This window comes from Gopherus flavomarginatus, chromosome 8 (genome assembly GCF_025201925.1).
Source record: "Gopherus flavomarginatus isolate rGopFla2 chromosome 8, rGopFla2.mat.asm, whole genome shotgun sequence".
NCBI classification, from domain to species: domain Eukaryota; kingdom Metazoa; phylum Chordata; order Testudines; family Testudinidae; genus Gopherus; species Gopherus flavomarginatus.
Genome location: NC_066624.1, coordinates 18,320,868 through 18,344,574, shown reverse-complemented (window position 1 = coordinate 18,344,574; position 23,707 = coordinate 18,320,868). Strand labels below are relative to the sequence as shown.

The following is a 23,707-nucleotide window of genomic DNA, read 5'->3' as shown; positions in this document are numbered from 1 at the left end:
TTAGTTCTATGATTTAAACAAAAAAAAAAAATTTAATCATTAGTTTGTCTAAAAGCTCTGCTGAGCCTGCCCTGCCTGGCCAGTCATTGATTTTGTAAATCCCTAGTTTGCCCCTTCAGTCAGCTTATGGTTCTCTGTTGCTTGCCTAATAGTTGTCAACAAGGTGAAACCCGTAACAGAAAATCCTCCATTAGCTGACTGAAGGGGCAGAGGCACTTGGCTGGAAATGGAAAAATGATCAATGAAAGGCTGCAATACCTATCTGAAGCCTCCAAATGTAAATAACTCAGAACACCATAAACATGCTGAAGAATGTAATAAAGTAGAAGAGAAAATGAATACAAGTTTATGTGAACTAGCCAGCAGAAGCACAGTTTAGAAACACTGAGGCACCAAGAAAACAACAAATCACATGGATGAATTTGTAGGGATCATGAAAACTTGGTTCCAATTGAAAATCACCCCCTTGAAGTCAGACCATACAAAAGAAAATGCTAGAAAGATAAATAAAGAAAGCAAAAACGATACACATCACATGGCTTGTTCTAGCAAGCTTTGATTTCAGCAGACATATTTGGCATGAGATGAGACTGACAATACAACCTTTCTGCTCCACTCCACTGAGAAAATAATAATCTGGGGAGGGAGGATGGGAGAACTTCAGAAACTGTACATTACCATATCTCCCGTTTCTTTCTTTTCCCCTAACCAGTCACCAGTTTCTCAGTTTTAACGTCTTCACGTTTCTTTATTTCAGTCAAGTAAAATTAAGAAGGGAAGCAAAGGGGACTGTACTGTACTGAAGCCCACACTCATAGCGGCTGTGCCTGTAAGTATGCAAAGGTAGAGGACATGATTAAGCCTACGTTTTTAGTCACAGGTATATTTAGTAACAGTCATGGACAGGTCACTGGCAGTAAACAAAAATTCACAGCCCATGACCTGTCCATGACTTGTACTGCATAACCCTAACTAAAACTTGGGCTGGGAGGCTGCAGGTGCTTCGGGGGTGGGGGGGGGGCAGGGGCAGGGCACATACTGGGACCCCACTGGTGCTGGAGAGGGGTTGGAGGGGTGGCAGGCTGGAGGGGAACTGCAGCCAATAGGGGCTGCGGGGGTAGTGCCCGCAAGCACAGGCAGTGTGCAGAGCCTCTGTCCCCTCAACCGAAGAGCTGCAGGGACATGCCAGCCGCTTCCAGGGGAGCTCTGCTTCTCCTCCCGCCCGAGATAAATGCCACCCTGCAACCCAACCCCTGACCCAGCCCTGAGCCTCTTCCTCCCACCCAGCCAAACTGCTGCTGCTGTTCGGGCAGTCCCTGAGCCAGCTGCACCAGCCCCTGCAAAAGTCACAGAGGAGAATCTGTGACCTCCATGACAGACATGCAGACTTAAACATGATTAGAAAGGACATTCTTATTTTTCCATATATTTGCTCCAGCAAGATCACTAGATGGCTAACAACATTGATGTGAAGAGTGTTTTAATAAGTCTAAGGTTTAAGATGCAGCTTGTAAAAGTGAGTCAGTGGTACTGTTAACTATTGGAACACTTCTAAATGGTCTCAGAGGTAATTTGATTACTTGCCCAGGATTGATTATAGCAATTCCAGGCCAGATTGCCATACTAAAATGTTGTATTATGTGAGGCTTTTTCTTTTTCCTAGGCAATCAGCTTCATAACTTAAGAGGTTTATGAGGTGGGATGGATGAGGAAAGGAAAAAATGTGACCTTGTCCTCCACTTCCATTACCCATTTTCACACATTATTCTACCACCTTGAATAGTGCCTAGCTGGAATAAGAGTATAAATTCATTAAATAGATGACATATTAAGGGAAAATGTTAAATTTAAACAACCATTTGGCAGAGACTGCATAGCTAAAGTGAAATCATCCATTTAAAATGAACAGTACTTTTCTGGTTTTGTTTTTTAGTTAGGTTTCATGCATGTTTTCAATCAGAGTAGTAATTTTGTCTCCTTTTCAATCTTCGCTGTAGGAAATAATGGACCGAATTTATAAGAATGTCATGAGTAAAGTCCAAGAGATGAACTATATTCAGAGAACTCTGTTCAAGATAGGCTATGACTATAAACTGGAACAGATCAAAAGGGGCTATGATGCACCTCTATGTAATATGTAAGTACAGTTAAAGGTTCAAATATCTTCCAGTGTATATAATTTATCAGAGATTAAGGGGTGACTTTTTATCACAGTCTATAAGCAGTTCTCCTTGTGTAAGTAATCTGGTACTAGAGGACCCCAGGCTAACAGCAAAGGTATAACAAAATCCACTGACTAAGTCTAATTCAGAGAAGTTCAGACTGAAAATAAGATGATTGTCGAACAGTAAGGGCCATTAATCATTGAAACACTTTACCTAGGATGTGGTAAATTTTCCATCTCTTGGATTTTTTTAAAACAAGATTGGATGTCTTTTTACAAGAAATGCTCTATTCCAGCCACAAGATATTGGGCTAGATGCAGGAGTTACTGCGTAAAATTCTATGGGTTGGGTAATACTTGACAAACTACATCATCATGATGGTCCCTTTGGGCCTTTAAAATCTGTGAATCTTATGACTTGTTAGATGTGTCAGCTGAATAGGTAAGGAGGGATATTAGAGTTTCTAGCCTTTCCTGCAAAGGAGCAGAACAAGTGATATTTATACATGGTTTCTTTTACCTCAAGACTGCTGTTTAAAAAGGTAAAAGCATTGCTAGGCGGAAATGTGCGTATGATGCTTTCTGGAGGAGCACCCCTTTCACCTCAGACACAAAGGTTCATGAACATCTGTTTCTGCTGTCCTGTTGGCCAGGGTTATGGATTAACAGAAACCTGTGGAGCTGGAACAATTACTGAAGGTATGTTAACATACTCTTGGAAATCTGCATGTTTAATGTAGATGTGTGAATTCTTTAATTTTAAAGTACAGTTGAAAACATTTGTAGCTCTTAACTTCTAGAGAATAACTTGAGTTAATAGCTACCTTCCTAGTCCAGCTCTGTTTACATTTCAGTATTGTCAGATTAAAAAGAAAAACTTTGGTCACCATCTTACTGTTCCTTTCTAACTTCCCCCAGTTTCTGACTATAGCACTGGCAGAGTTGGGGCTCCTCTTATTTGCTGTGAGATCAAATTGAGAGACTGGCAAGAAGGTGAGAACTTTTTGTTTTCAGCACATTCTACTTACTACTTTCAGTGAATCTGGCTGCAAGTTTCACGCTACAGGTAAAACATGAATATGAACCATTCTTGTCAAAGTGATTAGTTGGAGTTCAAACCTGAAGATACACAGCAAACATAGATAGTGATGACAAACTGCAGAGCTACCAAGCCTTTCAGATTCATGCAAATACATGATCACTATTGCATAATATGTGTAAGAGTATAATATTTTGATCTCCAAGTAACTAGTTTTACCGTTACCTAGCCTGTTTTCCTGCTGTCCACGTAATCAACTGTCGATGTTGATGTAATTGAGTATTAGTATTTTGTGATCTCTTGATAAATGGATAATCACTTTTTTTTTAATATTCTGTTTTATTTTGTGTGTGGATTCTTCAGTATTTGCCTGAGAGAGGAATGTCTATTGTTTTCAAGTTAGAATGATACAGTTGTACTTATCTGACTTTCAGGGGGCTACACTTGTAGAGACAAGCCTAATCCGAGAGGAGAGATTATAATAGGTGGACCTAATGTCTCTATGGGATACTTTAAAAATGAAGAAAAGACAGAGGATTTCTCCGTGGATGAAAATGGCCAGAGATGGTTTTGTACTGGAGATATTGGAGAATTTCATCCTGATGGGTGTCTGCAGATCATAGGTTGGGGGCTTACACTTTTTGCCAATTTAAATGCCAGTTAAGCAAGACCATAACCTCACACACATGAATAGTCTCATTGAAGCCAGTAGGATTACTCCATGCTTAAAGCTACACACTTCAGTGATTTGCTTAATCATGGTGTTAAGACAAATTCTCAAGATTTAGTGATTGTGCAAAGCCCTGAAACTGATGCTGTTGTCTGTAATCTCATTTACTGTCTCTACTCAGCCTTCACTTTGAAAATTCCCACTTCATTTTTATGTATTAGTTTAATGGCTAAAATTTAGATTCTCAGTGACTTTTAATGTTAGTTGCAAGTCTGAAAATTACTCCTTAAGGGTATCTCTTAAATGGACATTTCCTTAAATTAAATGCTAACAGCTTTTGGGTGATTTGTTTGGCATTTCTTCTCTTGTATTTTTTTAAAGGTCTTTTGCATGGCATTCCATTAAAATTAAGTAAGCATTGAAAATGTAATACTTTAAATTATTTTAACTGAGGTATATACAAGTGGAGGAATCTAAATTCCTTTAAAGAAGCATGCCTTTCTAACTGTTCCTAGATCGAAAAAAAGATTTGGTGAAGTTGCAAGCAGGAGAATATGTATCGCTGGGTAAAGTAGAGGCAGCACTAAAGAACTGTCCTCTTATTGACAATATCTGTGCTTATGCCAAAAGGTAAGAGTTACGTTAATATTCTCTCTTCACCTCAAACTCATTTAGGGGCATTCTTGTATTTAATGCTTGATTTACATATGGTATTCAAAAATCCTTTGTCTGAAATGCAGATTGTAGGCCTAATTCTCCAGAGCACTAAGGCCCTCTTATAGCACTAAGAGTAAAGGGGGTGGAAATACCCCCGAGGCTGCCCCTCCTCCTGTTCCTCTTCTCCCGCTCCTCCCGAGCAGAGGGTCTCCAGATTAGTGCAGATCTGGCATAAGAGTTCTATCCTGGCCGTGTTCCCAGCAAGCCTTGTAGGCAGTAGGAGGGAGGGGTGTGATCAGTATGCACTATGCTACAGCTGTCTTATGCGTACACAGGCCCTTAGAGAACAAAGGGAAGCAAAGTGTAAATTAGAATAGTGCTGAGGCCAAGCTGCACCAGAATAAGGGAAGTGCAGGAGCAGCTTAAAGCTCCCTTGATGTGCGTGTTTCCCACCACAACTCCCCTCATTACTGCCCAGGGGTGGCACATGAACCACCAGCTGGGGGAGGCTAGCCTCCCTCCACCGTGGCCATGGGCCCAGTCCCAAAAGAGTGCCGGGAGGGTAGGCAGCACGCAGCCCCAGCCCCGGAGTGTGGCCCCAGCCTGGGAGGGCGAGCGGCTGCAGCCTCCCCAGCTCTGGAGTGTGGGAAGGTGGGTGGCGCACAGCCTTAGCCTCCCGAATCGGGGGGCTGGAGCTGGATGACTGGAGTTGCATGCAGAGAGCACTCATTGCAGGGGGTGAGACCACGGCTGGCTGTTCAGGGAGGCACAGCCTCCCCCAGCCTATGCGACGCACCATCCATGTTCCTGTCCCCAGTGCAGGAGCAGGGAAACTGAAAACACCAGCCTTCTTACTAAACATAAGTATAATCTATTGTTTATAGATGGTTTTGGCCTTCAGTCAAAATGCTACAGTGGTATTTATCTTGACACTTAGAGCCTGATCCAAAGCATTTTCCGTGGGTTTTGGAAAAGTCCCCCACTTTCCCTTAGGAGTAGATGGTGAGACTTTACTTGCACTCACTTGTTGGATACTGGAGTTAGTAAAGACTCTGAACCATTCTATAACTTCTCTCTAGATCTAAATTTGAGACTGATTGAATCCAGTCACTTATTTAAAAAAAGTCATGATAAAGGTTGAATAGTGTGGAGGGGGGAAGAGAGGAAGAAATTTAGCTATATATCAAAGCACTGGGGAATATTTACTTAGACTCAAGTAATTGTTGACAATTTGAAATTCTTCTTTCTTGTCTGTTTTTTTTCTTGTCCTCTCATCCTGTTTTAGTGATCAGTCTTATGTGATCAGTTTTGTGGTTCCTAATCAGAAGAAGCTGACTGTATTAGCTGAACAGACAGGTGTCAAGGGAACGTGGGTCGAAATCTGTAACAATCCTATCATGGAAGCTGAGATATTGAAAGAGATTAAAGAGGTGGCAGATAAGAGTGAGTATAACTGAATTGTTTAGTATACTGTACTAAGCCAATTTCATATGAAGCTGAAAAGGGGCAGCAAAACATCTGTAGATATAGTCCTCTGACCCATGTTTTCTAACTTGCTGGGAAATCTGTTGAACATGTTACCTCTGGATGTAGTGGTAAGATTTGACTCTATTCAGAATTCTCTGAATGTGAATAGAGGAGCACACTTTCGGGCAATTTTCTTGTTCCTAAAGCAGGACAATAGGAATCCAGTCCAGTAAGTGTTACATGCATGATACAGTTGGTTTTAGAACGTTCTGCTAATCCTTGTTGTAGTGCTGGATGAATGGCCAAAAGCTGGTCTGGCTACTCTCTAACATAGCCTATGAGGCCAAAGAAAAGTAGGGTGAATTTTCAGTGCTTTCAGGGAACAAGGAAAATTAATTGAGACTTTATGGCCAAACAGGAAACGCTAAAGATGGTATTGGGTTTTGTCTCAATTTAACTTATTTTGGCAATAACCGTACTAATAGAATACACATTAAACACTCTTCCATCACTTATTCCTACAAGATGAGAATCAGCCTGTTTTAATCAGGACAATAGGTTAAATAACATTTACAATACAATTCTAAGAGGATGGTAGACAGTGTAAGTTTTTGTTTTGCATGAGTTTTGTTAAATTTCCATGTTTCCCATTGAACCGGTGAAAAACTTAACTCTATGATTTACATGTAACACAATAATATAATGTCTTCCACATAACTTTTTTTAATTCTTGTTTGTCTGTTTGGCTTATAGAAAAAAATCCTTGACAGCACTAATGTTTTAGATAGAACTAAGGCCTAGATTTTTCCTTTGGCCTTCCTTCCAAGGGAACATTAAACAAATCATCTTGGAATTAGTTTTTAGCAGAATGTTTTGTAGTTCAATCACAAGGCATATAAAATGAAAACAAAACTATATTGCATTAACAGTCTAAAGTTAAAGCTATAAAGTTAGGTGATACAGCAGGAGGCTTTGTGGCCACTGATTCTAATAACTGTACATTTACTGCCATCTACTGGTTGTATTGTGATAGTCTGTTTTTGGAAGTTCAGTTTCTAATTGGGGGTGGTGCTTTTATTTTATTTTCATTTTACTCTATAATGTTAATACTTCAGCAAAACAAAGTCAATATCCTTGGTTAGTGTTATTTATTGTTATATGGTTAATTAGAATAGTGCCTAAGGGTTACCTGAGATTGGAGCCCTATTATGCTAGGCCCTGTATAAACACAGAATAAGACAATCCCTACTCTGAAGAGTATGTAATCAAAAATGTTAAATGACTTTCAGCATTTCCATTGATAATTCATTTTCAAGGGTTCATAATCTGGCCACTGTTGGCTGCAAGCAAGGATTTCTCATTTGAGGGAGCTGACTTTTTTTTTTTTTTTTTTTTTTTTTTAAGGGCAATGGGTACTTTAAATGACACTAACAAAAGTAAGGAAATGCTTGCTCACTTTGGATGTTTGCTTATTTGGAACTCTTCTGATTTAACAACTTGACTTTTAAGAATAAAACTTACCCCATTTAGCCTATGCTGGAACAGACTTTTTTGGCAATTTGTCTTCCCCCGCAAGAATATTTTTAAGACACAGGAAACCAACAGATGAATTAGCATTGTTATGCATGGACTGTACACTGGAAACAACTATGTCCCCTAAATACGTTTTGAAAATCTGACCCCTCTGCATGTTATGACTAAAGTGTGCATGCAGTGTTGTCCATAACGTAGGAGTGCACACATCCCTAGCTTATACTATATTTGGATTTGTGTGCACACATACTTTTAAAAATTGTCAATTGTGTTTTACTTAAATTCTACAGAACTGTACAGAACTTGGGTGGATCATCATATCCTATGGATATGAATACAATCAGTTTCATCCTTCAATTGCTACTGTGAATAATAGTAATCATGGGCCTGATCATGTAATCCTTGCTCATAGCTAACTTCCTAATGCATGCTACAGCCACTTTTTTATACCCAATTGTGCCTATAATGCAGTCTCTGTTGAGGTAGGGACTCATTTGTTTTGCACTTTTCATTTAGTGTGCAACTTTGATACTGCTTTTGAGGTTTTATTCTGTGGTCCTCATTTGTTTGGCACTTTTTTTATTTACAGTGCCAATCCACTGGAGCTGTACAAAAGATAAATGCTACTAGAATACAGGGATGTAATAGCAAATAAGTATTACAGCCATAAGTTTGCATTTTCTTTCTTCAGTGAGTCGCTTCCATGACTGTATTGATATGAAGCTATTCCACTATATAATACAGCAGACTGCTGAATGTCTTATTCCTATTCATGAAGTTGTATAAATCAGTGTTTTATCTGTGAATGTAATCATAAATGTGTTTTTGTTTTTATTGCTCCTGCAGTGAAATTAGAGAGATTTGAAATACCAATCAAAGTAAGGTTAAGTCCTGAACCATGGACCCCAGAGACTGGTCTAGTAACTGATGCTTTCAAATTGAAAAGGAAGGAATTAAAGAACCATTACCTCAATGATATCGAGCGAATGTATGGAGGCAAATAAACTTCTGAGCTATATTGACTAGAAAGCTGTGCAGAAAGTTGCTTCTCATACCCTACAGGACAGAACTTAAGCCTCAGAATATTGGACACCCTTGTGTACTGTAGATACCACAGGTAGGTAGTTCAGACAGTACATGAAATCAGTGAAGACCTACCTAACCTGTAAAGCCAGGTCCTGTGGGGGAAAAAACACTTGCTTATGGAACCAAACTTTCTAGCTGCTAGCAGAAAACACTTATCCACTTTAAATGTTTTCATTTGTTCGCTTCCACCTTGGAGTTAGATGTGATCATGTGAAGCAGTGTGACTTGATAACCTGATTTCCACTGTTGCTTCTATACCATATTCCAACTGCTTTCCCATCTGTTTGTCTCCAATTCCCTATACAAATATGAAAATGAGTTAAAATGTAAATCTGACAATTCCTACATCAGAGAAAGGTACTTGGTGAGGGGAAAAAATAAACATATTTAAGATTTGTACTTCTTGTGCAAAAAGTGAAGATGAAGTAGGAAATTGTTAAATACAAAGCATTGCAGCTTTCGCAAAAGTATTGGTGTAATGTCTTATCTCAGGTCCTGTCCTAGATTAAATGACAATGAATAGTTTTAACTTGAACCTGATCTGTTTATCACCGTTCCCTAAAAGGCCAGTACAGATGCATAAAGCTCCTTTTAGAATTTGAATTCATGGAAGAGGGAAAGAGAAATCTGTGGTTATTGCACTGCATTTAAGTCCATTTCTAGATTCTGCTATGGCCCCTTTGTATTCAGAAGCTGTGAGCTAGAAGGGTAGCTTAAAATAAATACCACCTCTCCCCATCCTACCCCAGTTATGTCCTGCACTGAGCTCAGGTTGACAAGATCAAGACTTGGGCCTATTGATTATTAACACTCGTACTACAGAATTTATTCAAAGCCACAGAATTAGTTACATGGCACTGAAAATGCATTACTGACAGTAGATTGAATCTTCTGCACATCCAGTTATATTATGAATATTTTCAGTGCCTAAAAAGGAGTATAATATACTTAGTGAAACAGGAAGGGTGAACTGAAAGGCTTTTTTAAAATCAAACTAGTCAGAGACAAGAGTGTTCTATGAACAACTTATCTCCAGTAGACTTTAAATGTTCTGAAATATTTTTATACTTGCCACAATGTTTTTTTTTTTAATTCAAAACAGCATTTTCAACTTTGACACAAAGATTTAAAAAAAAAGACTCCCACTGCAAGAACTGTTGCTTGATAGTGAGGTCATCAGCTACCATATAGAACTGAGGTCTTACAGACAAGTAAAGGCAGAACTGATATTCAGATCATTTTTGTCTTTAAACAGCTATGAATCTTTTAAGTCAACATTCAGTTATTGCTTTGAAATATTAGGCCCTGATCCTCCAAATGCTTAGTTATATATGTAGCACTACTCACATGAGTAAAGTTATGAGTAAAGCTAAACACATGTAAGAATTTACAGGATCAGGGCCTAAAACATTTTGTATTAACTTATTTACAAGTATTACTATTCACCTTCTAAATATGTCAATCAAAATAAGCCACAGTGGGAAGCCAAGCATTTCCCATATTCTTCTTTTACCTACAGTTGATGAGCTTGGTCTCTGGTTAGGGATTTTTGTTCATTAAACTTGTTAAAAGAAGAGAACACTTGAGGTAGAACTTTGTGTCTCTGTTTCTGAAAATGTTTGTTTTAAAAACTGGAAACCGTAGAGGTGCTGAAGTGGGAACGAGGCAAATAATACAATAATGGTTTTGCCACTGGGTGTGCAACATCCTGTACTGTTTCTTCAAAATCCTCAGTTAGCACTCTGGGCTCATGTATCTCTCTTAGATGTTCCCCCCTGAACCATAAATACTGTAAAAAGTGGAAGCTCTTGCAACTGTTCTACTTTGCATTTCTTTCTTAATCATTTTATATATGTTGCTTACATTTTGTACAGATGTGGCTCTCAACTGTGATATTATAACTTACTTTGATCTAAAGTATTTATAAAATTGTCTATTCATAATATTTAAATGTTGTGTATATGATGGTAAAGAAAAATTATCGGATATTGTCATTATAAAGAGAGAAGGGTTTTATATGAAACAACTTCAGTATATAGTGATTTTAAAAAACAATCAGGGCAAGATTTTCCTTCTGTGAGGTGTATGTGTGAATCCCCTTTTCCCAGCTCAACCAACTTTCAAAGTGAAAATAAATCATGGTTATGGATTGGTTAGCTATAAGCTCTTAGACTGTCCTTTCCTCTGGGGACCAATTTCTTTTTAAACTTTCAAATAAAAATGTATTTATTTTTTACATGCATAACTCCTCTAGTCAAACCACAACACTGCCAAGTGATTTTGCTAAAACCCCTTGGGGATGAGGAGCAAATCAATTTAAAGTTGGCTGCTGCTAGTTGTGCATGGACTTTCAACAATCATTAAATGGGACCAGAAAAAGGCCTCTCTTTTTTCCTTAAACACATACACTTGTTTATGAATACAGGAAATACTGCCTATGTCAATAGTGGCTTCTCAGATTATTACTCTTGGAGACATGTTAGTTTTCTTTCTGTATTAAAATTATTCATTGTTAAAGAACTAAAATAGCTTTTAGATTATCTAAACACCACAAAGAAACTGTAATTAAACATGTAAGAAATAGCTAGTTATGTGCACTTAGATATGAGGGCAGATCTTATTAATTGCCTTTTTTTAAGCACATATGTATTGGGCCTCTAGCAGTTTCCCTCTATTGTACCCATATGTTTTCATTGATAGGGATCATTATTTTCAATGTGTATGAAAGTTAAAGTATTCTTTCAAAGATGGAATACAGTTGAATTGGTTCTTGTTGTCAAAGTGTTTCAGAGACTGCATTTTTGCACAACACAAAATCAATATGTAAAAGAGTTTCTCTAAACAGAATACAGAGAAGTGGCCCATGCACTCATGATGGGCAGAACAGGTATTTTAAACTTCAGATAATTGCATCTTTTTACTTGCATCCTTTTCATATCAAAGGAAGGGCTTAATCCTGCAAACACCTTTTTAATACTTTCAAAGGGGCTATGCACAATAGTACAAACTCCACAGGTATTAAGCATTTGCAGTGCATATTGTAAGAATTCTTAGAGATGACTCATTTAGGGGGTTTGGGGATGCCCTACAGAATAAAAACAAATCTGCACTGACCTTTTATGTTGTTTTAAGAAAGTAACTCCTCTCTGTATGTAGGAAGTATGGAACCATTGTGGGAAATAACTTCGTACTGGACAGTATACATCTTATATTTAAGGAAAAAGACTTCAAACGCTGAATATTTACAACAAATCTTGACAGTTATAGAAACAAAGATGGTGTTGCATACAGTACTTGCCCCTTAACAAGAACTTCAATTGTGACTTACTGTTCATTATACATAAACATGGAACTTATTAAGCTGCTTCTGGAAAAAGTGTTTTAATAAGCAGACAAAGTAGTATGGCATATACAGAGAGGAGATGAAGCCATTCCATATACCTGCTTGCGTACTTGCACATGCTGTCATTCTGAATGTGACTACAACCCATACATAGACTCCAGTCTTTCTGAAAAGCCAGGCGGTGGACAGTATACAGCACGTGACAGATGCAATATGCCACAGAAGTACTAAATTACTTAAAGAGAAACTTTGTGAGATGTTCCTGTCTGATAGGAGCTAGATACTCATTTAATCTTTAGCTTCATTTTCTTGGTACCTCTGAATTCTCCCCTAGTAGGGCTGTCTTCAAGCTAGACTGGTCCTGAGGATCCCCATCCTTCTAAGTAGGGAACAGTATATTGCCCTTTAAATTCCCTAACACAGCCCTTCTAGCCAGTTGTAATGAGAAGGAAGGAGAGTAAATAATCTTCTCCAGTGCTGTCCAGTAGGGACCATTCTATATAGCAAAGTATGTTTCTGGATCCCAAGGAGCATCTTTTCCACAATACTAGTGAGCATCAGGTTAAACTCGCTGGTGCAGGTACTGTTAGGCATATCTTTTCCCCCCATTTTACAATGTGTTAATCCAATAAACAAAGGTGCTAGTTCTGGTTTGAAGTGTATTACAAACAACACACATTGGCAATGGCCACTTCAATCAACGAAAGTTGCTTGTAGCTTGCGATAAGGCAAAATTTGACTTGAAATGCCTGCTAGCTCTGAATGGGTTAAATGTCTGTTCCTGCAGAGAATTAAACACTAGCACAATTGAGCAAAAACTGCTGGGGAGGTAGACTGGCATAAAAATGCCTTTAAAAAGGAAGAGGGGCTGGTTAGCATGCTAGAAAGTGAAGGCAGTAGTACAGTAATGCTGGCAGTTTTGATAAAGGAAGAAGAGAACACAAATACTAAAGAAACAGCAGCTTAAAAGTTGCTGATGACAAAAATGAGCCATCTGGCTAGTTTTGCAAGAACATACAGCTCATTCTATAAGCATTTACTCTATTTAGATGCCTCAGGGCTTTAGGTATTTGCTGGCAGGGACTTGTGCTTGGAAAGGAAAGAAACCAAAACATGGCTTGATCCAACACAGCCTTACCTCAGAAAAGCAACTTAGATGTCGCACTGTGCTGAAAAAAAATGTTACACTCTTCTGGACTTTGGCTTACTTCAATTCCAAGTGACTGTAAAGTAGAAAACAAGCTGCACAAATGTTTCTAGCTGGGGTGAGCGTCACTGAACCCCCTCTGTACGCACTCAGCAGTGCTATTTATAGTTTTGAGTACTGTAGCCTGCTGTAGAAAGCCTCATCTATAATACAGAAACATCTTTTTAATAAATAATCCATTTCAGCTAACAATGGTGTCTGGATGGGTTTTAAACAAAACATTGTTTAAAAAAAAAAAATCAATGTGAGACAGACAGAAAACTTTTTGATCTAATTCACCAGGCCTTGCACCTTGTGTAATCACATACACTAGTGCTAAGTGGATATGAGATTACAACCATTCTGAGGTAGTAACATTTCTCACCTTGTGCTGATGCAGGTTACTACACAAAGTGCAGCACAATAGTGAATAGAAATGGAAGAGGAGGTTCAATTGGTGGAGGTGGATCCTAATTTTTAGTTTATTTTTTAAAATAAGTGCCTAGCACTCGAGGAGGGTGCCTTTGGGGGGGGGAAAAAAAACAACTCTTTGCTGTTCATGGGTTCAGGGGCACATTGACCCACCTCTCTGAAGGCTATAAAATACCCCTTTCTGCTGGTACAGCACAAACCATGTTTTGATCAGTACAGAGCTCAAAAGTTTCCTGAACTATTCTCTCCACCTTTTCTTCTCACAGACCAGGCTTTCCTCAGCCAACTTTAGCTCCGCTTAACATAAAAATGACCATAATGGGTCAGACCAATGGTCCATCTAGCCCAGTATCCTGGTGCCAGATGCTTCAGGAGGGAATGAACAGAACAGGGTAATTTCAATTGATCCATCCCGTCCAATCCCAGCTTCTGCCATTCTGTTTTGAACTCAGTTACACTTTTGGCCTTCACAACATCCTCTGGCAATGAATTGTACGTTTTGTCAAGTACTTCCTTATGTTTGTTTTAAATCTGTGGCCTATTAATTTCATTGGGCAAACCCTGGGTTTTTTTTATGTGAAAGAGTAAATAACACTTTCTTATTCACCATTCATGACTTTATAGACCTCAATCATATCCTGCCTTAACCTCTTTTCTAAACTTAACAGTCCCCTTCTTTTAAATCTCTCATATGGAAGCCAGGGCCGCCCAGAGGATTCAGGGGGCCTGGGGCAGGGCTGGGTCTTCAGCAGCAATTCAGGGGCGGGTCCCTCTTGGAGGGAAGGACCCGCCACCGAATTGCCGCAGAAGAATGAAGCGGCAGCAGTAGAGCAGCCCAAGTGCTGTCAACCGTGGCTGTTTTTTGTTTTTTTCTTCCACTGCGTGTGGCACTTGTACTCACTGAGTGGTGCTCCGAGCCTTCGGCAGCACTTCAGCAGCGAGTCCTTCGCTTGCTCTGAGTCTTCCACTGAACTGAAGGACCCTCAGCTGAAGACCCAGAGCGAGTGAAGGGCCCACTGAAGTGCCACTAAAAACCCAGAGCAGCTCGTGGGGCCCCTGCAGGGCCTGGGGCAAATTGCCCCACTTGCCTACCCCTCTGGGCGGCCCTGATGGAAACTGTTCCATACCCCTAGTCATTTTTGTTGCCCTTCTCTCTACCTTCTCCAATTCAACTATATCTTTTTTTGACATGAGCCAACCAGAACTGCACAGTATTCAAGATGTAGGTGTACCATGGCTTTATATACTGAGATGATATTTTCTGTTTTATCTGTCCCTTTCCTGATGGTTCCTAACATTGTTTGTTAAAAAAAAAAAAAAAAAACACCAAAACTGTTGCTGCATATCTAGCAGATGTTTTCAGAGAATGCTCTAAGATGACTCCAAGATCTTTCTTGAGTACTAACAGCTAATTTAGACCCCACCATTTTGTATGTATTGCTGGGATCATTTTTCAACATTGAATTTCATCTACTATTTTATTGCCTAATCACCCAGTTTTGTAAGATCCACTTTTAACTCTTTGCGGTCAGTGTTGGACTTAATAATCTTGAGTAATTTTGTATCATCTGCAAATTTTGCCACCTCACTGTGCATCCTCTTTTTCAGATCATTTATGAATATACTGAACAGCACAGGTTCCAGTACAGATCCTTGGGGGACCCCCCCCCCCATTGACCTTTCTCTGTTGTGAAAACTGACCATTTATTCCTACCATTTCTGAAAGTCCAAGTACACTATATCCACATGCTTGTTGAACCCCTCGAGGAATTCTAATAGATTGGTGAGGAATGATAAGCCTTCATAAAAGCAGCATTGTCTCTTCTCCAACATATCGCATTCATATGTGTGTCTGCTAATTCTGTTCTTTACTATAGTTTCAACCAGTGTGCCTGGTACTGAAGTTAGGCTTACTGGCCTGTAATTGCCAGAATCACCCCTCAAGCTTTTTTTTTTTTTTTTTTTTTTTTTTTAAATAGGCGTTACATTAGCTATCCTCCAGCCATCTGCTGCAGAGGCTGATTTAAGTGATAGGTTACGTACTACAGTTGTAAGTTCTTCAGTTTCACATTTAAGTTCCTTCAGAACTCTTGAGTGACTACCAACTGGTCCTAGTGACTTATTACTGTTAATTTATCAATTTGTTTCAAAACCTCTTCTACTGACATCTCAATCTGGGACAGTTCCTGAGATCTGTCACCTAAAAAGAATGACTCGGATGTGGGAATCTTCTTCACATTCTCTGCAGTGAGAAGCAATGCGAAGAATTCATTTAGCTTCTCTTCTTGTCTTCCTTGAGTGCTTCTTTAGTACCTCAATCATTTAGTGGCCCCACTGATCATTTGGCAGGCTTCCTGCTTCTGATGTACTTTAAAAAAGTTGCTGTTTGTTTTTGTATCTTTTGCTCTTCAAATTCTTTTTTAGCCTGCATTATACTTTTACATTTGACTTGACAGAGTTTATGCTCCTTTCTATTTTCCTCAGTAAGATTTGACTTCCGATTTTTAAACGATGCCCTCTTGCCTCTGCCTCTTTTACTCTTAAACCCTTGTTCCTCCTTTTCCTCCACTCTGCATGGCAACTCTGGCCACTGCTTGGGTTCCCTGTGGCCTGCCCAGCTCTCTTTGCAACTGTTTGCTTGCCCACTTTTCCCGCTGCCCTGCAACCACTGTGCTCTAAGGGCTTGTTTACACAGGGAAATTGGCAGGCATATCTTGTCCAAAATAACTACTCTGCTATAGCCATAGAGATACGGTCTCATATGCCTACTGCTTAACAAAGATCTGGACTTTTCTATAAGGAATCCAGCACAAAGAGAATTGCCTGAGCACACTGATGAGAACTCACATTTAACAAACATATTGAGAACTAACTAATAAACAGGTTTTAGTGGGCTGGGTTCTGCATTTTTATTGCAACCTGCTTTGCAGTAAAATGATCCTGTCTTGCCACTTAAGGAAGCATCCAGCTTGGATCTACATTTACACTAGACACTAAACAATCTTTGCCAATTAAAGTGGAGCTTCTGCCATCTACTCCGCATAAAAGAAGGTAAAGAACCCAGATGGTGTCAAGTTCATATTTGCCCAAGAAAGGAGAGTAAGTGGAATGGTTATACAGTATGGCTCAGCTGTCTCACCCTATGGAGGAGTGTGCCCTAGAATGGCACTAACCTAAATGGCTGATCTGCCCACTGGATGGATTTTTCTTTCCTATGGAGCAAAGCTGTGTGTTTAAGTGAAGCTTGGCTGGGTATACATTAGAGTGACGTGACTGAGGGATTTTCCCATTTCAAATACTGGTAGGGTGACCATATGTCCCTTTTTGGCTGGGACAGTCCCTTTTTTAAGCCCTGTCACAGTCGTCCCAACCTCTTTGGCAAAAGTGGGCAGTTTGCACAAGCAAACAGGACAAATGCCCACTTCTGTCAAAAAAGTGGGGTATGGTGCAGAGAAACATGCAGGGGGGACAAGCAGTTATGCCAGCCCCGCTCAGGAGGGAGGCAGGCCTCGGGCAGGGGAGCAGGCAGGGCTCAAGTGAGCAGCGATACCAACCGCGTGTAGGGGGCAGGCAGGGGTTGGGCAAGCAGCTCAGCCAGCCCTGCACTATGTCCCTTTTTTCCTTCTGGGAAATATGGTCATCCTAAATACTGGCCTTTTTTCCAAAGAAGAAAACCACAGAACCATTATTACTGAAAGTCTTACAGCAGTGCCTAGATTGCCCAATCGGTATCAGAGGCCCACTTATGGCAGAAAAGGAAGTGTGTTGGCCTCTGAGCTGCCTAAATTGTTTGTCACCAGGCTTGAGATTGGATAGTTTGATAAGTCAGTAAAATTGCTGCAATTTGAAATGAAAAAAAAAGCCCCAAGGCCATCTAGTCCACTCCCTGCCTGGACAGGATTGCTTCCTCTCCATCCCACACTGTGTTTGGAGGGCTTTTTCAAAAAGACTTGACTAACATTACTGCCCAGAGCTGTGTCCAGAAGTTCAGGCTTCACAACTATCAAGTCTGGCCTAATAATATTTGGCTTCCATTCTTCTTTTCTTATCTCAATAAAGTTAGTTCTTGATTTAGCCCCTTGAAAAGAGACTGCCTAAAAAAGCTCCTTTGTAGTTCCATGAAGAAAAGTAATCTGTTTTTGAAAGGGCAAAGCTAATGAGACTGGCCAGAGAAAATGCTGCTGAACTTCACTTTGTGTCTCCTCAAATGAATCTCTGACCCTCTGTCATGGTATAATTCCCCACTCTGAACCTTATCGTCCAAAAGATGGGGTACCAGCATGAATTCCTCTAAGCTCAATTACCAGCTTAGTACTTGTAGCGCTGCCACCAGCCAGGAATTCCAGTGCCTGGTACACTCCAGTCACCCCCAAAACCTTGCCTGGGGCCCCCCAAGACCCAGTCCCTCTGGATCTTAACACAAGGAAAGTAAACCCTTTCCCTCACCGTTGCCTCTCCCAGGCTTCCCCTCCCTAGGTTACCCTGGAAGATCACTGTGATTCAGACTCCTTGAATCTTAAAACAGAGAGGAAAATCCACCTTCCCCCCTCCTTCTCTTTCCCCCTCCCAGACTCTCCCTGAGAGAGAAAGTAATCCTAACACAGAGAGAAAATAACCTCTCTCTCCCTCTTCCCCCCCTACCAATTCCCTGGTGGATCCAGACCCAGTCCCCTGGGGTCTCACCAGAATAAAAAAACAATCAGGTTCTTAAACAAGAAAAGATTTTAATTAAAGAGGGAAAAACAGTAAAAATTATCTTTGTAAATTTAAGATGGAATATGTTACAGGGTCTTTCAGCTATAGACACTGGAAATACCCTCCCAGCCTAAGTATACAAGTACGAATTAAAATCCTTCCAGCCAACTACACATTTGAACTCCTCCCAGCCAAATACACATTTGCAAATAAAACAAACATAAGCCTAACTCGCTTTATCTACCTAGTACTTACTATTCTGGACATATAAGAGACTGTATCAGAGAGATTGGAGAGAAACCTGGTTGCACCTCTGGTCACTCTCAGAACCCAGGGAGAACAACCACCAAACACTAACAGCACACACAAAGCCTTCCCTCCCTCAAGATTTGAAAGTATCCTGTCCCCTGATTGGTCCTCTGGTCAGGTGACAGCCAGGCTCACTGATCTTGTTAACCCTTTACAGGCAAAAGAGATATGAAGTACTTCTGTTCTATTAACTCTTACTTATCTGTTTATGACACCCTCTTTTTCCAAGTCATGATACAGAATGCATGTACTAGTAGACACCATTAGCCTTTTGCTCTCCAAATTGTTACTCTTCTAAACTAAGTAGTCTCCCACTTTAACAATATCTTGCTACAGGGGGCTGACAGGACCACACTATTGAACATTTTATTCATCCAATGTATCTTACAGACATTAATTAATTAATTCTCAGAATTCCCTCTGAGGGAGGCAAAGTATTGTAATCCTAGTTTTACAATGGGCAAACTGAGACACAAAAGAACTTTTACCTCAGCATAACTACATAAATACAGCTGCAACAGGGAAAGATCCCAAATGTAGGTGGGCTGCCCAGGCATAGTTTAACCCGCTTTTCTTTAATTTTCACATGAGGACAATACTTCTACCTCCCTGATTCCCTGAATGACACATGCTACTGCCTCCCTCACCAGCACTGGATATTAAAAAACACAACTAAATTTAAGTAGCATGGGGAAATGCTTCTACTACTGATGACTGACCCTGTTCCCATAAGGTGCTGAGCATCGAATCCTGTCAGTGGTTAACAGTGTCCTAGATGGAAGGTGCTTATCGCCTGGCAGGGCAGCCCCTTTATTAACTAGGGTGAACAGATGTCCCAATTTTATAGGGACAGTCCTGATTTTTGGGCCTTTTTCTTATGTAGGCTTCTATTACCCTCCACTCCCTGTCCTGATTTTTCACATTTGCTGTCTGGTCACCCTATTATTAACCCTCTCATAAAAAGCAAACAACTGCCCTTTTGCTGGAAGTTCAATGGTAGGAATAATCCCAGGGATGAAATTGAAAATCAGAGTTCAGTTTTTACAGGCAACTGCAGGTACAAAGAGGTTTCTGACTAAGACCCTAACTACAGCTTCTTAAACTGGACGCCATGTGAACTCTCAGTCTCTCTAAAATAGAGGTTCTCAAACTGAGGGTTGGGACCCCTCGGGGGACACAAGGTTATTACATGGGGGTGATGAGCTGCCAGCCTCCACCCCAAGCCCCACTTTGTCTCCAGCATTTATAATGGTGTTAAATATGTAAAAAAGTGTTTTTAATTGAAAAGAGGGGTTGCACACAGAGGCTTGCTATGTGAAAGGGGTCACCAGTACAAAAGTTAGAACCACTGCACCGTGGCAGTAAATATGATTCTTTAAGCATTCTTTAGGAATCGTTGTAGCTGCCATTTCCCCAATTAACCTAGAAATAGGCAACATTTTATCCCTCTGCCTGCCAGATTAAAGGTAAAGGACTCCTTAACCTAGCCAACAGAAGCTAGCGGCTGAAAGATGAAGTCAGCGAAATTCAAACTAGCAATAAAATGTAGCTACTTAACGCAGTGGGTAATTAACCACTGGAACAGATCAGAGAGGGATGTAGCAAATGCTCCACCTCTGAAGCTTTAGATCAAACTGGGATGTCTCTCGCTAAAATATGCTTCAGCCCCGCACGACTGCTTGGTTCAGTTCCGTGCCTAGGTCAGACCGGGGGAACATCCCGGGCCTTTTACGATCTCCCTCTGCTAAGGCGGCTTAAGAGCATATTTGTGTGTCCTGGAGATAAACAAGGCTTGGGGCAGCGGTTCTGCACGCCGGGAACATCTCCACTTATGGAGCAGAAGAGCCCCGCGGTGGGCGGGGGAAGCGGGATTAAAGCCTCCCCGCAGCACAAGGCAGCCAGGCGCCGCGTCCAGGCGGCTGCAGACTCCCCCCAGGGCGGCCAGCCCGGGCGGGACACCGCTGACCCCACGCCCGGCAGCTCGCCATGAACTGCAGCGAGGCGCTGCGCCTGCGGGCCCTGCTCGGGCACCTGCTGCGGCACCTGCCCGGCGGGGCCAACGCCAGCCGCGGGGCCGCCGCGCCGCGGGGGGACGACGCCTACCTCTACATCCTGCTCATCATGATCTTCTACGGCTGCCTGGCGGGCGGGCTGATCCTGGCCTACACCCGCTCCCGCAAGCTGGAGTCCAAGCACGACCCCTTCCACCTCTACATCGAGCGCGACTGGAGCGGGCGGCACGAGGGCGCCGCGCCTCACGACGGGGCCGGCCTGGATGGCGAGCAGCTGCTGTGAGCCCCGGCCCGCCGCGGAGCGAGCTCCTGGGCGCCGCCTCAGCGAGCCCCCGGCGGGGCACGAGGCGGCCGCGGCGCCTGAGGGAGGAGGGGCGGCGAGGCTCCCGCCCTGGCCCGAAGAGCGAGCAGCTGCCCTGGCCGGGCGGGTGATTGGCCGCCGGGGAGGGGACGGGGGCCATGGGGACAAGAACGTTCCCCTGAGGTAACTTCCACAGGCCCGCGACCCCCCTGCGAGCCGGAGTGGGCGCGCCCCAGCCTGAGCCAGGCGTTCGGTGACCACAGCGCCCCCTGCAGGCAGCGCTCGCAGCTAAAGCAGGAGAGCCGGACCCAGCCCACCTCCGAACAAAGGAACCTGACCAGCCTCTTTCCCTTGAGAGGCAGAAGAGTAGATAAAGCGAACAGAGGATGAAGAGGGGTTTAGATTTTAAACATTGTTTTCAGAACTGGTATTTTCCGTAAGGAAGGACTCCTCACAAAATCTAGGAGAGCAGAGCTGAGGTTACACACGGGGATCGCCCTGAGCAGCAGTTCCACATAAATTAGATCAAAAGGCAAAATGCAAATAAAAGGAACATTTTCCAAAGCACTAACGGGAGTTAGGTGTCCAATGCCAGTTGACTTTCTAATTTCTCTGGGATCCATTTGTGTAACCTCATTCCAAGAAACTGGTGAAAGTAAAAAGAACTAATCCATGACAGGTCGGAGAGGAGACCCAAGGCCGCAATGAGCTCTGTGCAGGCCAGTCCCTGTGTCCACCCAGGGTTCAATACAGGCTGGGAGGCCTAAGGCAGGAAGCAGAATTTTCTTCTGAATTTCTTCTTTTATCTGAACTTAATCAGTCCAAATCTCAACTATATTTGAGTTTCAGATCTGTTTAACATGTCTTCAATAGAGACATCATTACAACCCATGCAGCTCAGTGAACAGGAAGAAATCAAATTGGCAAGTGTTTTGGCTAAATGCCAAATCAAATTTGGCCCAGAACAAAGCATCTGAAATTCAGTTCAACTCCAGTAAGAACTTTATATTACATAATGAACTGCTCTGTGGGAATTAAGCCTTTGTCAGCACTGTATGCATCTCCAGGTAGCTACTGAGATGAAAAAAAAAAAAAAAAAGATTGTGTAATGCAAAAAGTTTATCTTGTAACATAGTTGTCCTTTTAACAATTGAGACTGATTTGCATTCATTTTTACAGTACTTATTTTGGTTAGTGTATCTCTAGCTATTTTTCTTTTCTCAAATGTTTTCAAGCATTATATAGGATAAGGTATTTCTCTTTAGAGGAGCTAGTCATACTCAATTTTATCTGAACAAAAAATGCTGTTACTGAAAAATTGTTTTTATCAATTTTTAAATGCAATTGTTTTTAAAGCCAGGCACAATAACCTAAATTACATGAAAATTACCTGTTTGTTTGCAACATCTAGCTCTATAACACTTTATAATGAAAAGACTTTAGTGCATTAAGACTACATAGGCTACTTTAAAAAACATTGCAGAATGAGGCCCGTTCTTCTGTGACATTCTCCAGGGTACAATCTGAATTGTTGAACAGCTGTGTTCCCTCAAGTCTCCAATGTGGGGTGCCTTTTACACCACTCTTCTGTAAGAACAGCCACTCCTGGCCTGTTCACACAGCCACTAGCAAAATCACTCTAATATGTTACATAAATGCTCTGCTAGCCACTCATGAATTCTGTACAGGGCGACACGAGCAACTTCCCAGTTCCAACCTTGTCCCCTAGAAATGTGCATCTTGTATTGTCCAGCAACTGCTGGGCAATGCAAGCTCATAGAAAGTCTGTCATTGCCCTCAAAAGAGATAACAGGACCTCTTCATATAGTTTTCAAGTGTTGCTTCCTAAACAGTTCAATCCAAACACCCATTGGTTTAGATAAAACAAGTTTATCTTTTATAACTCAGTTCTTTGTTTTAGAAAGATCTTCAATTTTCAGCTGAGTCATTGGTGAAAGACTGTCTCTTGTGGACTTGAGCTTTAGGTCATCTCTGTTATGGAATATAAATTTCTTGTTCACTTCCCCTCCTTGCTCAAGAATGTCCACTTAACTAGGTGATAGCCTCATTGTCTCTGAGGAACTGGTTTGTGGGTATTCCCCAGAATTATAAATGTCAGTAACAATCATACAGCAGAACCTTAAACTTTACATATAGTGTTGCAACACTTTAGCAGGATATTATTCAACAGATTGACTTTTCAAGTGATGCCATACAAGGCATACTTTGTACAAAATATATCATAATCTTGTAGTGGTGATCATAGTGGCCTACTCTGTCACGCCATCCCTATGTTATAACTCAACAGCTCAAATAAAGTCTACACGACCAAGTCTGCAGCTCCTTGGAAAGCCTGGAGCTTCTGTGATCCAAATCTTTCCCTATAAATCTTACAAACAATGCATGGATTGGGAGTGAGAGAGAGTATACATAAGAGAACCTAACATGAGGAGAGGAGATTGGAGCAGACAGAGGAAAACTAGGACCCTTGAGCAAAAGTTGTATGTGCTGAAGTCCAAATGGTTGCAGGAGTCTGTGCCAACCTTAGAATTCAGGCAGCAGGCTGATTTATGCTGATAATACACTTCTTGTATTTGTAACAAAACCAAGGAAATTCTCAAGGTCACTTTTGTAACTAATTTTAGTGCAAGTTATCAAAATTTAATTCCAAGATTATGTTAATTAATAAAACCTAAGTCTTAAAGTGTGGAAATAAAGGTAGATACAGATTCTAATACAAAACAGGTTTTCTAACAAACCTAGATGTGCAAAAATTTACTGGGCATTCCAACCACATCAACTCTGTCCTTTGT

General features: G+C 41.2%; 2 protein-coding genes across 7 annotated transcripts in view; both read left to right on the top strand.

Annotated features, from left to right (window-relative positions):
- ACSL4 (acyl-CoA synthetase long chain family member 4) overlaps window positions 1-11,362 on the top strand; it is a 53,105-nt gene extending 41,743 nt beyond the window's left edge. For all 6 annotated transcript variants that reach the window (XM_050965157.1, XM_050965156.1, XM_050965161.1 and 3 more), the window contains 8 exons: window positions 758-829; window positions 1,998-2,137; window positions 2,691-2,863; window positions 3,083-3,157; window positions 3,638-3,826; window positions 4,389-4,503; window positions 5,816-5,973; window positions 8,377-11,362. In XM_050965157.1, coding sequence (XP_050821114.1) covers window positions 758-829; window positions 1,998-2,137; window positions 2,691-2,863; window positions 3,083-3,157; window positions 3,638-3,826; window positions 4,389-4,503; window positions 5,816-5,973; window positions 8,377-8,534 — 1,080 coding nt within the window. In that variant the 3' untranslated portion in view covers window positions 8,535-11,362. The remainder of the gene's footprint in view (window positions 1-757; window positions 830-1,997; window positions 2,138-2,690; window positions 2,864-3,082; window positions 3,158-3,637; window positions 3,827-4,388; window positions 4,504-5,815; window positions 5,974-8,376) is intronic.
- A 9,205-nt stretch (window positions 11,363-20,567) lies between these two features.
- KCNE5 (potassium voltage-gated channel subfamily E regulatory subunit 5) lies at window positions 20,568-20,876 on the top strand. The gene has a single exon (XM_050965222.1). The coding sequence runs from the start codon at window positions 20,568-20,570 to the stop codon at window positions 20,874-20,876; it is 309 nt and encodes a 102-aa protein (XP_050821179.1).
- The last annotated feature ends 2,831 nt before the right edge of the window (window positions 20,877-23,707 follow it).